At 39.9% G+C, this 15,820-nt stretch overlaps 2 protein-coding genes across 2 annotated transcripts; both read right to left on the reverse strand.

Moving 5' to 3' along the window:
* Positions 1–7,156: 7,156 nt before the first annotated feature.
* Positions 7,157–9,756, reverse strand: LOC310782540 (gap junction Cx32.2 protein-like; the record flags this gene model as incomplete). Its single annotated transcript, XM_083643214.1, has 2 exons — positions 7,157–7,816; positions 9,628–9,756. The coding sequence occupies 2 exons, from the start codon at positions 9,754–9,756 to the stop codon at positions 7,157–7,159; spliced, it is 789 nt and encodes a 262-aa protein (XP_083499340.1).
* Positions 9,757–13,118: 3,362 nt separating this feature from the next.
* Positions 13,119–14,531, reverse strand: LOC310782538 (gap junction Cx32.2 protein-like; the record flags this gene model as incomplete). Its single annotated transcript, XM_083643212.1, has 2 exons — positions 13,119–13,592; positions 14,142–14,531. The coding sequence occupies 2 exons, from the start codon at positions 14,529–14,531 to the stop codon at positions 13,119–13,121; spliced, it is 864 nt and encodes a 287-aa protein (XP_083499338.1).
* Positions 14,532–15,820: the final 1,289 nt, after the last annotated feature.

Below are 15,820 nucleotides of genomic sequence, written 5' to 3' on the forward strand. Positions count from 1 at the left end.
TCTTATGAATATATTTTTCGAGCTGAATTTTTTTTAACCATAGTTTTGTTCATGGGGAAGTTTGTATATATTGAAGTTGATTTCGGGGTCCCGTGATCATGTTCAGTTCAGTTTTGTTTAGCCCCTTATCACAACTTAGCACGTCTCAAAGGGGCTTCACACCATCATGTCATGTGTGCTGTCTCCATTGGTTCTATTTCTTGTGGTTTTGTGTAATTGCATTTTTCTCTGATGGAGGTTTTGTATGATCAGATCAGATGATTTTTGTCTATTATTTTTGTAATAATTATTACCATTACTATATTTTTGATTGCTATTTTTGCATTATGATTATATTTTTCTAACCATATTATAGTTTGTTCATATACTTTGTGCGTACTTATTACAAATTGAACATCACAGGGGCTTGAACGAGGAATTATTCTTGTCTTTTTTTTCTTCTATGAGTACTATTATTATTATTATTATTATTATTACCTTTATTATTATTATTATTATTATTATTATTATTATTATTATTATTATTATTATTTGTATTTGTATTTGCATATTAGCATGTTACTGTATATATGGCCTGTAGTGACAGACTGGTGATGTGGCATTAGGGCAAAGCCAGAAGGGCCGTGACCCTATGAGCCGCTTTGGTCACTAAAAAACAAGCAAACCAACAAGAAACTACTTTCTCTTGTGGTTGTGTGTAGGCTATTTGCATTTTTTCCCCCCAACGACTTTTTGTATGATACATAACATGTGTTTCTATAATTTTAATAATTACTGGCATCCCTATATTTTTGATTGTTATTTTTGCCTTATGAATAGATTTTTCTAACTGAATTTTTTTTTAACCATAGTTTTGTTCATGGGGAAGTTTGTGTGTATATATTGATGTTGATTTTGGGCTGCTGTGATGATGTTCAGTTCAGTTTTGTTTAGCCTCTTATCACTAGCCTGGTAAACCAGTGGGTCACGTGAACTCACATTTCATTTCGTTCTTCCTTTCCGTCTGGCCTCAAGCTTTCACCCAGTGTCTGCATTGTGCGGAAGTTGGGCGGGTGTACTTACCTTGACAGACAACTCCTTCAGCCAATCAGCGTTGGATCGAGTCAAACCCAAATACACTCGAGAGAAAGGCAAAAACACATTTTCCGCCGAGAAACTCCGCGGTTGAATACTCCTGTACTTGTTTAATTGTTATTGAGCCTATTTCTGCAATATCTACACTTTATGGCTATTTAAACGTTGACATTACTCCTCGAGGCGGACAGGCAAGGAGGCGGCCATTATTGTTTTGTTAGTGGCGTTCCTGATTGGCCAGTTACGATGTCAAGAACGAGGCGGGTCGCTGTTTGGCTCGTCTGCTTTGTTTCTATTATTTTAATGATTACTGGCATTCCTATATTTTGGTTGTTATCTTTGTTTTAGGAATATATTTTTCTAACTGAACATTTTTTTTAACCATAGTTTTGTTCATGGGGAAGTTTGTATATATTGAAGTTGATTTCGGGATGCTGTGATCATGTTCAGTTCAGTTTTGTTTAGTCCCTTATCACAACTTAGCATGTCTCAAAGAGCTTCACAGCATCATGTCATGTGTGCTGTCTCCATTGTCTCATATTGACTTATATGTTTATGTACACAATGTTTAATGATGTCGATTTAGATTGCTTTGTGCCAGCTGGGTGCGTTTAGGTCCCTGGTGCCATGGATTTACACCCTCTGTGACTTTGTAATGCTGAGGAAAGCCGCATGTGACCGGTTAGTTTAGATGTGCAGTTAGTTGGATTTATTTTCTTGTGGTTGTGTGTAGGCTATTTGCATTTTTCCCCAAGGACTTTTTGTATGATACATAACATTTGTTTCTATAATTTTAATAATTACTGGCATCCCTATATTTTTGATTGTTATTTTTGCCTTATGAATAGATTTTTCTAACTGAATTTTTTTTTAACCATAGTTTTGTTCATGGGGAAGTTTGTATATATTGAAGTTGATTTCGGGGTCCTGTGATCATGTTCAGTTCAGTTTTGTTTAGCCCCTTATCACAACTTAGCACGTCTCAAAGGGGCTTCACACCATCATGTCATGTGTGCTGTCTCCATTGGTTCTATTTCTTGTGGTTTTGTGTAATTGCATTTTTCTCTGATGGAGGTTTTGTATGATCAGATCAGATGATTTTTGTCTATTATTTTTGTAATAATTATTACCATTAGTATATTTTTGATTGCTATTTTTGCATTATGATTATATTTTTCTAACCATATTATAGTTTGTTCATATACTTTGTGCGTACTTATTACAAATTGAACATCACAGGGGCTTGAACGAGGAATTATTCTTGTCTTTTTTTCTTCTATGAGTACTATTATTATTATTATTATTATTATTATTATTATTATTATTATTATTATTATTATTATTATTATTAAGAGGATCTCCCCCTGCTGCCCTTTAATATGTATTGCGGACACCTAAGAGAATATAGGTCAGAGTGATTGACAGACAGGTGTGTTGATGGTGAGACGGGGGATTGGCCGTACATACAGTGTGCCAAGATGCAGGACCAATACATCTAAAAACTTATTATTATTATTATTATTATTATTATTATTATTATTATTATTATTATTATTATTATTATTATTTGTATTATTATTTGTATTTGTATTTGCCTAATAGCATGTTACTGTATATATGGCCTGTAGTGACAGACTGGTGATGTGGCATTAGGGCAAAGCCAGAAGGGCCGTGACCCTATGAGCCGCTTTGGTCACTAAAAAACAAGCAAACCAACAAGAAACTACTTTCTCTTGTGGTTGTAGGCTATTTGCATTTTTTCCCCCCAACGACTTTTTGTATGATACATAACATTTGTTTCTATAATTTTAATAATTACTGGCATCCCTATATTTTTGATTGTTATTTTTGCCTTATGAATAGATTTTTCTAACTGAATTTTTTTTTAACCATAGTTTTGTTCATGGGGAAGTTTGTATATATTGAAGTTGATTTCGGGGTCCTGTGATCATGTTCAGTTCAGTTTTGTTTAGCCCCTTATCACAACTTAGCACGTCTCAAAGGGGCTTCACACCATCATGTCATGTGTGCTGTCTCCATTGGTTCTATTTCTTGTGGTTTTGTGTAATTGCATTTTTCTCTGATGGAGGTTTTGTATGATCAGATCAGATGATTTTTGTCTATTATTTTTGTAATAATTATTACCATTAGTATATTTTTGATTGCTATTTTTGCATTATGATTATATTTTTCTAACCATATTATAGTTTGTTCATATACTTTGTGCGTACTTATTACAAATTGAACATCACAGGGGCTTGAACGAGGAACCACTGGTAAACCAGTGGGTCACGTGAACTCGCATTTCATTTCGTTCTTCCTTTCCATCTGGCCTCAAGCTTTTACCAGTGTCTGCATTGTGCGGAAGTTGGGCGGGTGTACTTGCCTTGACAGACAAATCCTTCAGCCAATCAGCGTTGGATCGAGTCAAACCCAAATACACTCGAGAGAAAGGCAAAAACACATTTTCCGCCGAGAAACTCCGCGGTTCCATACTCCTGTACTTGTTTAATTGTTATTGAGTCTATTTCTGCAATATCTACACTTTATGGCTATTTAAACGTTGACATTACTCCTCGAGGCGGACAGGCAAGGAGGCGGCCATTATTGTTTTGTTAGTGGCGTTCCTGATTGGCCGGTTACGATGTCAAGAACGAGGCGGGTCGCTGTTTGGCTCGTCTGCTTTGTTTCTATTATTTTAATGATTACTGGCATTCCTATATTTTGGTTGTTATCTTTGTTTTAGGAATAGATTTTTCTAACTGAACATTTTTTTTAACCATAGTTTTGTTCATGGGGAAGTTTGTATATATTGAAGTTGATTTCGGGATGCTGTGATCATGTTCAGTTCAGTTTTGTTTAGCCCCTTATCACAACTTAGCATGTCTCAAAGAGCTTCACAGCATCATGTCATGTGTGCTGTCTCCATTGTCTCATATTGACTTATATGTTTATGTACACAATGTTTAATGATGTTGATTTAGATTGCTTTGTGCCAGCTGGGTGTGTTTAGGTCCCTGGTGCCAGCTGGGTGCGTTTAGGTCCCTGGTGCCATGGAGTTACACCCTCTGTGACTTTCTAACGCTGAGGAAAGCCGCAGGCTGAAATGCCTCTGATTGTCTTACTGCTGTGCTGCATTTAACAAGTGGTTTGAAACGTACTCCTGCCAATTTCCATGCTTTGTTGGCTCCCGTCAAACTTGAAGACTGTGAGTTGAACACAGCAGTTCTTTTGGTTATGTCCATTGAGTTCCCTAAAGGCAGGAGACATGAATTCACTCAAATTGGAGAAGTGAATTATCCAATTGAATAAATATCTATAGATATTTCAATGTGTAAAGCAAGTCTGAAGTTTGTTTGTTTGTTTATTTGCACATTTTAGTTTCCAATTTATCTTTAATTGAATAATTGTATTATTATTATTGGATGATTAGGATTAATTATTCTATTGGGTGTGAATCATTTGCCTAATTAATTTGATTTATTTACTTGGGTCTAATATCAAATGAATTTGAGAACCATAAGAGGATCTCCCCCTGCTGCCCTTTAATATGTATTGCGGACACCTAAGAGAATATAGGTCAGAGTGATTGACAGACAGGTGTGTTGATGGTGAGACGGGGGATTGGCCGTACATACAGTGTGCCAAGATGCAGGACCAATACATCTAAAAACTCATAAGTTCCTGTTGCTATTGGCTTTTTAAACAGATGTAGCCTATGTAACTTTTGCCCTGTTTATTTCTGTTGTTTGATGATTTGTTTGATTGTTGATGTTGATGTTACTGCTGGCTGTAGCCTACCACAAATTGCCCTTCGGGGATAATAAAGATAACCTTGACCTTGACCTTGATGGCATTGATGTGATGATAAGTACGTGCACGGTGGCACAGTGGTAGCGCAGTTGCCTCATAGCTAGAAGGTCCTGGGTTAGATTCCCACCTGGGATCCTGTGGGCGCTGGCTTTCTGCTCAGGTGTTTGTAATCATCTTGTATTTAGTAGGGGAAACTGTGGGCTGAGGCTGTTTGTCCTGCTACACCTGGGTTACGTCCCAGCTACCATTGTAACCTGCACCAGCTATGTTTTTAAAGATTTCATAGCCATGGAATTAATTTCATGAAATAGCCATCTAAATAAAGGCTTTGAATTTTTTGCCAAAAGAGTATTGGACCTTTCTTTTTTGAACACAACACAACAACACAACACAACACACATTAACAGTATTCAGTTTTGTTATTTTTTTCGATTTGTATGCACAATTTATTATTTATGTTAAATTAAAGTCTTAATGCATTTGTAAATGGTATAGTTGTATTCCTTGACCTTGAAAATGTATGTTTAGACATTGGAATTGTGATCCTAAGTGGCTTAGAAGCTGAGATATTGGTAGATACAGGTTTTTACATTGCGGCCAACTTAAAAATCAAAGATGGCCGGCATAATATTTTTGCAGGAAGTGGATCCTATCAAAAATGGATCGGCGGCGGAATTCTGAGTAAGTACAAAAAAAAGTGTGCTTTTGTCAGGAACGTCCACATCCAGTTAAAATCTAGCGCTAAGCTGCCTGACTAATAGACGCTTGGGTAGCTGGATGGGGGCTTTGTCAGGGTAAATCCTCCCGTTCTCCCCATTCAGCATACAGTAGTTAGCATTTAGCTGCTAGCCCAGCCCAGGCAGACACGATCGGTGATTCAACCACCGCAGTAAACACACATGTGGATGGTTTTTCTGTAGTTATTTGTAATATTTTACATTGTGGATGGAAAATAAATAATCAATATGGAGCTACAGTGTGCAGACCTAATATATCTCTATAACAACCAGTGATTTAGGGTAAATCTATTTTCAGTGATATCAAGGAAGCATGAAGTGCTAACTGATGATAATGATGAAGATGAGGACAATGATGATGGTGACAGTGAAACAAAAATAATGACAGTAAGGCATGATTTGGATTAAAACTCCAAACAATTTTTGTATCAACATATCAACAAATCATACATTTTTACAGAAATCACAAACACAAGGTACAAAAAAACATAAATAATTTTAAACCTAAAATATTTACAGCTTTTAAAGTCATGCATGCCAAAGACAAGGACAATTATATTAGAATGCATTGTGAGTTGTTCACAACAGAGTGAAGATGCTTCCAGCACACACAAAAAACGCTATAATAGTCAATGTAAATTCCTATGAGATTACATAAATCAAGAATTCAATGAAAGTGAATTTAAAATGAACGAACAATGTCGAATAGCAACAGTATCTTCTCACTTTTTCCCACCAAGGGAAGTATGCTCTATATATCTCTAAATCTTAGACAGACGGGATATTATATATATCATATTATATTATAAGCAAACATAAAACAAGGGAAAAGGATGAATAATATCTACATGTATAACTTAAACAGAAGACTAAGATATTAACTACGGACTCTGACTGAGTTTAGGGAGCTCTTGTGCTCTCTTACTGTAGTTGTGAAAACGAAAGTCTCTCAATTTCCATCACTTTCAGAAATGTCTTTTAAGATCAAACTGTGAAGTGAAGTCACTGAACACGGAATGGCATTTCCCTGGATTTAGCCCCATTCATTAGCAGTGTTGGACAGTAACTTAGTTACTGTAACTTACTGCAACTTTAGTACTTTCCCAGGAACTAGTAGTGTAAGGGATTACAATTTCCAAAACAGTGATTACAGTAGATTACAGTTACTAATCCAAGTAACTTCAAGTTACGGCATTATTGTCTATATACGAAGTATGCAGTTTGGCTGATTGTTGACTCATGTAAATGATTGTCCCAATAAAGTGGATTCAGTTCTAAAAGGAGCTAGCTAAACAGGTTGTAGGCTACATCACTTTTGTTTTAAAGGGGGGGAGTAATATAGTAATGTAATAATGAGTAAAATTACTTTTGATACTAAGCAATAAGTAAAGTAATTTAATTACTTTTGAGAAGAGGACTAAGTAACTAATTACACTTCCTGAGTAACTCCCCCAACACTGTTTATTGTGCTCATATTTGTTTGTTAAACACGTGGCTTTTGAATTATTCATGGAGCTGGAGCTATGCGTACCTCAGGCTGTGCTGTGACTAGCAGCATGGAGGCTGAGCTTCTCATTCTGCATCAGACTGTCACCATTGAGACCGGGGTGCATGGCCAGAGCAGCCATTGGCGCCGTTTTGGACCTTCTGCCGGAGAAGCTAGTACATGTCAGATAGAAGATCTCCACCACGTTGAGCAGCAGAGAGACGCAGGCCACAACCAGCATGAAGATGATGAAGATGGTCTTCTCGGTGGGTCTGGACATGTAGCACTCCACGGTGAAGGGACATGGGGCGCGGGTGCACACGATCTGCGGGTCCAGGATGAAGCCGTACAGGTAATACTGCCCGATGATGAACGCTACCTCCAGAACGATCCTGGAGAAGATGGTGGCCATGTAGCTCCCCAACAGGTTGCCTTTGATCTTGACGTGGCCTTTATCGTCAGAGTACTTGGGAAGCTTGGACAGTTGGCTCCCAGAGTGCGTCTGCATGGATCCCCTCAGCTTGTTCTCTTTGTGGATGACGTGGAGGACATGAGCGAGGTAGACCAGCGTGGGCGTCGAGACAAAGATGATCTGGAGGACCCAGAAACGGATATGCGAGATGGGGAAGGCTTGATCGTAGCAGACGTTCTTGCAACCGGGCTGCTTGGTGTTGCAAATCATGTTGGACTGTTCATCACCCCACACCTGTAAGGTTTAGATGAGAACTTAACATCATAATGTTGCATCGTAAAGTCAACATGTAACACCTGTAAGGCTTAGATGAGAACTTAACATCATAATGTTGCATAGTAAAGTCAACATGTAACACCTGTAAGGCTTAGATGAGAACTTAACATCATAATGTTGCATAGTAAAGTCAACATGTAACACCTGTAAGGTTTAGATGAGAACTTAACATCATAATGTTGCATCGTAAAGTCAACATGTAACACCTGTAAGGCTTAGATGAGAACTTAACATCATAATGTTGCATAGTAAAGTCAACATCTAACACCTGTAAGGCTTAGATGAGAACTTAACATCATAATGTTCCATAGTAAAGTCAACATCTAACACCTGTAAGGCTTAGATGAGAACTTAACATCATAATGTTCCATAGTAAAGTCAACATCTAACACCTGTAAGGCTTAGATGAGAACTTAACATCATAATGTTCCATAGTAAAGTCAACATGTAACACCTGTAAGGCTTAGATGAGAACTTAACATCATAATGTTCCATAGTAAAGTCAACATGTAACACCTGTAAGGCTTAGATGAGAACTTAACATCATAAAGTCAACATCTCAGCTCAGTGGCTTCTCAGGTGCGTCACATGCGGCACAGTTGGCACCATCATGGAGGTCTATTGGAGAAGTGGCTTTATGTGAATAATGCAATCTCGAATAATGGCTAAATAACAACCAGGCAAAAAAAAAAATTAACAGGCAGAGATACCTGAAAAAGATTGTTCGCTCCACTAATGTAATGTACCTTCTTTCGTGTCTTTGTGGCCTTCAAAGGCAAAACCAACCGCTGACTCAGGACCAGAATCAATGAGCACAGAAGCTCCATATACAGAGGTGGTCCTACTGTACATCTCCTGCAGCCAGACATTTTCAGGAAGCATCCGGCAACTGCACTTAGATTCTGTGGCATTGATAACGTTAATCCTCATCAAAGACACACAGATCTTGAAAGAAGGATTTTCCTGCTCAAAACTAAACCCTAACCCATATATATATATATATTTATTTAATTATTTATTTATTTTTTCACTGCCATCCTTTCAAATTTGTCTTCTATACCGACGCAACCAAGATAACTTCTTTGATGCCCTGAGTAGGCGCAGTATAGCATTCTGAGTGTTGTAAACTTAAAGTAAACATGTAGGTCTATTTGTTTAATTTACTCAACAAAAACTCCTCTGAGGACCACCAAGATCACATTGATCAGATCCAGGCCGTTCTCTCTCAAGCTTTTCACATCATGGACCCCTCATTTAGTTCACATTAGAGCCACACATTGTCTCTCAGGCCTAAATCTGAGAATATTTTTTATTGTCATATATTATTTGTCCAGAATTCCATGACTCTGTATTGGAGGTAGAGCGATAACAGACAAACTATGATCTAATTCGTTCATTCGTCTCCATTTTCTTGGTGTTAATATCTTGTAAATGAAATAATGTTCAAGTTTAACAATTAATCAATTTGCTGGGGACCCCCTGGAACCCCCTCAAGGATCCCTGGTGGTCCCCGGCCGGACCCCATGTGGAGAATCACGGCTGTTCTAGGCTACTTGTTGTGAAATGTGAAAAACAGCACAGTAAATGAATTCTGCTGAGCCCAGTACTTAGCAACACTGTCAGTTGTTCACTGTCGCCTTGAGCTGAGGGCCCCCGATACGGCCACCAGAGGGAGTTACATCACCTGAAAGCCCTCTACAAGCTTTGTCACAGGAAATTAATGGAACTATTCAACAGAGAAACGCTGTAGAAGACCAGACCAGACTGACCTTCTCTGCTCCAGCTCCGAGGACCATGATCCTGAAGATAAAGAGCACGGTGAGCCAGACCTTCCCGATGACCGTGGAGTGAGACTGGACCTTGTCCAACAGAGAAGACAGAAAACCCCACTCGCCCATGGCTCCTGATCTGATATGGGGAAAGCAAAGAAAAGTGATACAACTGCTACATGAATGGCATTTAGCAATAGCAGGATGCGGTGTTAAACGAATGTAAGTTATATGACAATGGGGGGAGAGCATCAATTACTGCTTTTCTGAAAAATCTCATTATTGATTTGTATTCATATTTGGTTGTTATTGTTGTGAGATTTGTTTTTGAGGCAAGATCACGAGTGGCTCGGGAACACTGTAAAACTCTAATCTATAGAATGTTCTCACAGCAAAGATGAGCCAGCTATAAAGTCAGTTGTGTAACGCAGAATTATCTCACATAATCTTATATGTATTTCTGGATATAATGATAGCACAGGGATTTATTTTCAGCAGATGTTTGTCTGTGACATAGGAAAAAAACAATTTAGTGATATACTATATAATATAAGTAATAATAATAATAATAATAATAATAATAATAATAATAATAAAGGTAATAATAATAATAATAATAATAATAATAGTTCTCAACTAATATTTAGAACAATTGTGGTAGTATTTATTTGTTGTAGGAAGCATGGTCAAGTGTTTGGAATTGCAAGAAAATATGGATATACAGTTATAGTTTTTCGTTGATTTTTTTTTCTTTACAAGGACATGCTCGTCTTTATTGGACAGGGCATGTGCTTGTCTTTTGTCACATGCACACCACAACCCATGCACGGTCTATACGGCAGCCACGTACACACACGCACGCACGCACGCACGCACGCACGCACACACACACACACACACACACACACACACACTCTCTCCCTCTCTATTACACCCCCCCCCCCTCTCTCTGTCCATGGTGGCCGCGAAATGTGTCTTTTGCCTTTTTTCACCCAATCAAGGCTGCTCTACCTCCAAAGCACAGCCAGGAGCAGTTCCTTCCATTATGGACAATGTAACAGCCCGAATAGCAGGTTGTATGCAATATTGGTCTGTTCTCCGGCTATGCACACATACTCTAACATTTAGATATATTATATCTTCATACTAAATTGATTATTCATATTGATAAATCGAATCCAACAACTTGATATACCTTTGTGATTGAGATAACAAAATATGGATCTTAACAAAAAATTATTTTGTGAAACTGAAGCTTGTGTATAAAAGCTAATTCACAGATAACCACATGTTATAATTATGCTAAACATGTGGCGAAAAAGGAAAACAAAGAAAAAGGATCTTACCGTTAAAATTTAAAAGGCCAGTTTCCAGACAGCACACGATGCAGCGCAGCAGCTGAGTGACGGAGAGAGAGCCTGCTAGCTGCAGAGCTAAACCTGTCTGGCACCTTGAACTGTAGATTTGCTGGAATTGCACAATTGTATGAGCTGTCACGTTGTCATGACATTGTATGAGCTGTCACGTTGTCATGACATTGGGAAATGATAAATGTGAAGTGGGTGATTTTTGGGCTGAGGCCTGCGTGTCATGATGATAGTCCAGGTTAATGATTACTCAGTGCAACAACAAGCAGGATTCTTTTGCCTGCATTTGGTCATCACGGTTTTCTGATCACAGCCATTCAAACGACCATACATCTTTGATCTGCCAAGGGTGGGGAAAGGAAATATAAGATATGGAATCATAGACACATTTTTGGGCCGCCCCCCCATAGAGGCTTTAGCCACCCCCCGGCCTTTGGGGGGGCAGGACAACCCGAACAACCAAAGTCAAGCATGTTTACTGTCATTTGACATTTGAGAAAATTTCAAAGTTAATGTCCCACATTCGTACCTTCAAATGCCTCCTTTCTTGGGGTGCTGTAAAAACACACGCTCCATAATTTGTGACAATGCCTGATATATTTGTGTTCAGGATAACGCTTTTGCACACCAAGACGTTATTTTTCGTCTGAAATCGTTGCACGTTTTAAAATAAATATGACCTCATGTGGTGTCACTTGTGTTTACACACTGACTCCGAAACTTTCGTCCGTCATTAAAGTTTTGGGCACAGGTTCGATTTTCTGCCTTTTGCGAGCTGTTTGACCCATCTGTTGACGCATATGCAAAAAAAAAAACAGACTGTGTGTGCAAAGAACTTAACACTAAACCAAAAGTCAAATGTACGCACGACACTCACCCCCCAAAGGCCCCATTCTGAGCCAGGAAAACCCCCGCTAATACCATTTATTAACTTTGAGCTTTATCTTAATTCAGATTGATGTATTATTTCAGCGTTAAATCATATATATACTGTATATGTTTGTTGAGATTTGTCAGTTATCTACACAAAGCAAAAAGAAAAAGGCTTTGCACACCTTTTAAGGTGATGTCAACCAACTGTGAATAGGTACATCTTTAAAATGAGTATCGAATGAAATGAACACCAAATCAGAAATAATGATTAAATATATAATTTACCCTCATGATATGTCTGCCTTTTGCTTGCATTCTGTCTATCCATTTCAAATAGCATCACTCATATACTACCTCACGTAAATTATTAGTGAATCGGTTATCTTATCAATATTGTATTTTATAATAAGCTCCTTTACAGTGGGAGATAGACCACTCCTTATTCTGAAGTGATACCAAGCATACAGCTTTTACCAAATCATGTTCTTAGGCCATTAAGTGTTTTGGGTGTGTGAAAAGTGTCATCGAATGCCTGCCATTACATCTATAAATCACTTGCATATACTGTACCCAGGAAACAGTGTTTTTCTCCAATAAACTTTATTTCTCCAAGGCAACATAGTACCAACATAATACAGTAGAAACAGCAGTAGTCATCATCACTTACCATCCAATACTCATCAAGCTCCCAGAGGAGTAATGTGGGCATTGTAATAACTTAACTTAATGAACAGTCAACAATAGAGCTCGCACAGACAGAATTCTGCTCGCTCTCTTTCACAACACAACTCTATTCTGTCATACGAATATAAATACAACGTCCATATTACAAAGCCTCCAAATGACAGATCTCTATTTTAAATGAAAACAATAAAAAAAACAATAATAATAATAATAAATCAACGTCCGAATACCACACCAAGTCTCTCCATTGCATCATCATGATACCTCTCAGGCCCGCCCCAAAAATCTCGATCATAGAAATGGTGAAAAACCGATAAAATGGTCCAACCCCCACAGTAGGCTACTTGATGATGGTGCCAATACCTTTTACACGTTTTCAGCAACTCATTTCTCTCATCTCTGAATTTGGTTTCCAGGGACTTAAAAAAGGGGAAAAAAAGAAAACTGAAAAATATAGAATGGCGTTGCGAACCGTTCACAGCAAGTAGCACATTCTCACATTAGGGAGAGATGTGCAGCCTTCACTAAACGTCCCATCGTAACGTGTGGTCTCTAAATGTGTGGTCTCTAATGGCCGTTGAGGAGCCGTTTCTCCTCCTTGGCTCCGTCCAGGCTGCCGCCGACGCTCTGGCTGCCCTCAAGCTCCAAGTTCATCTTGTTCTGCCTGAGGGTATCATCGCCACTCTGCCACCGGGGGGCGCTAGACAGGCTGGCCGGGTTCTCGGCCGACGTGGGGTTGCGAGCGCGGCGCTTGGAGCGACACATCAGCCTGGTGCAGATCAGGTAGAAGACCTCCATGAAGTTGAGCAGCAGAGACACGCAGGCCACGGCCAGCATGAAGATGATGAAGATGGTCTTCTCGGTGGGACGAGACATGTAGCACTCCACGGTGAAGGGACAGGGCTTCCTGGAGCAGGGGAACATGGGAGACATGACGAAGCCGTACAGGTAGTACTGCCCCACGATGAAGCCTGCCTCGATCAGGATCTTCACGACCAGTTGGGTCATGTAGCTGCCCAGCAGGCTCCCCTTGATCGTCACCTTAAGATAAGATAAGACAAGACAAGATAAGATAATGATAAGATAGACTTTATTAATCCAACACATTGGATTGGGAAATTGACTCGTTACAGCAGCTCAAGAGACAAAAGCCCATATTGTCCGCATTTCGTCGCAGTGGTGTGGCAATTGGTGCCGAGCGTTAGTGCAATTGGAGGCGAGCGCAAGTAGTCTGCTATTCTTGACTCGTAAAATGCCTCTTGCGCGCTGCGCAAAGCTCAAATGGGATGGCTTATGTAGCAGAATTATTCAGAGGTGTGTTTTGGGCAAATTGGTCGTAACCCGAACTCAACGGAGGCCGTTCAGCGGCCGAGCTTCGGGCGAGGTTACGCAGTGGCCAAGCTGCGGCAGCGCCGCGGGCGAGACCTCAAGGGCAAACGAACGAGGCGCGGTAGAAATGAGCGCTGCCAGTTCGGCCGGCGAGGCAGCGAGGGACGCTACAAAGGAGCGCGCTCAATTTCGAGTCGTAATACTAATAGAGAGCCAACAGCAGTGCAACCTTATGCTGTGTTAAAAAGTCTCAATGCCTACCTTGCCCGTCTCGTCGGTGTACTTGGGCAGCTTGAGCGTGCGCGTGCCCCCGGGGCTGGCCAGCTTCTCGCGCAGCTTGTTCTCCTTGTGGACCACGTGCATGACGTGGCCCAGGTAGACCAGCGTTGGCGTGGAGATGAAGATGATCTGGAGGACCCAGAAGCGAATGTGGGAGATGGGGAAGGTCCAGTCGTAGCAGACGTTCTCACAACCGGGCTGCAGCGTGTTGCAGACGAAGCCCGACTGCTCGTCCCCCCACACGTTCTCCGCCCCCGCGCCCAGGACCATGATGCGGAACAGGAAGAGGACGCTCATCCAGATCTTGCCGATGACCGTGGAGTGAGACTGGACCTTGTCCAGCAAGGATGACAGGAACCCCCAGTCTCCCATGGCTGTTAGTTATTGCTCTGTGATAGGAGAAACATGGAGGGAAATGAATAGTGTTAACAGCAAGTAAAAATTAGGCACACTTCTGCATTCCATGTCCCAAATATCGTAGAGGTCGAGGTAAAAACCCTCGCATACCACCGCGGAGACCCGGGTTCAGTCCGCAGCTTGTATTTACGGAAAAAACTGAACGCGACATTATTTGGATATACAGTTAGGGGTTATCACATACTGTAGCGAAGTTTTAGCTACCACTTACTTATGTGCTGGATTATTTGAATTGCAACTCACCACAGGTGATTGGTCAGAATCACGGAGATGTCTTTCAAGTTTTATTGGGGCAAACAGGCTGAGGTAAGGCAGCCGATCAAGTACTTAGCAGTCGAACAACACAGCCACCGAACAGACTAAATCGCTTATTTATAGGTCGCCGGTTCGAATCCAGCCCGTGGGTGTTCTGATGCGTATGTCCTCATCAGTCAGTCGTATGAGAGGGCGTTTTCTACACATACTGTATTAACATGTTAATAAGTAGTAGTAAGGATGTACCGCAAGTAGCAAGGATTCACATCGGCAGGAGGGAGAATGAGAGGCACACCTATTAACTGCCAACCACTTAGTATTCAGTCAATAACCTGTCGCAGGAGGACATGTTCTGTATAATAGAAATTAATGAGGTAATAACTTCATAACATCATATTCAGAGCCAGTCAATATTTTCCCAAAAAGAATCATTAATCAGAGTTTTGGAACAGAGACACTGAGGTATTATACCAATAAGCCATAGCTACAATTAGATTGCTATTTATTGTGATAAAACAACAGAAAATAGCCTTCCCTAGGGGAATAAAGGCAAAAAAGAGGGGGGGGGGGCTTCGTGTAAAATCTTTCATAGCACAATCGATTTATAGTTCTCTCTCATTCTCAAATGCAGTGAGCGCTTTTTCATACTGTACAATGCTATTTGTCAGCAAAACGGAATAAAATAAAACATGATAAGCAATGTGATTTCTAACTGGGAATTAATTATAGTAACCAGACATAAAGAAAAAAACCTCAACAGTTACCAACCAATTTTAGACAGAAATAAAGTAAAAAAAAAAGATATATATATACATTTTGTCTGGTGTTCTTTATAGGTAAACATGCACTAAATTACAGCCCCCCACCCCCCCCTTCAAATGAATTCAATGATGTGTGTATGTGTGAGGAGAGAAGAGAAGAGACATGACTGCATCTTACCTGCTCACCTGTCAGAAGGGTCTGTGTGTGACTTGGACAGATCGCTAACA

This window comes from Poromitra crassiceps (assembly GCF_964638095.1).
Source record: "Poromitra crassiceps genome assembly, chromosome: 9".
Classification (NCBI taxonomy): Eukaryota; Metazoa; Chordata; class Actinopteri; order Beryciformes; family Melamphaidae; genus Poromitra; species Poromitra crassiceps.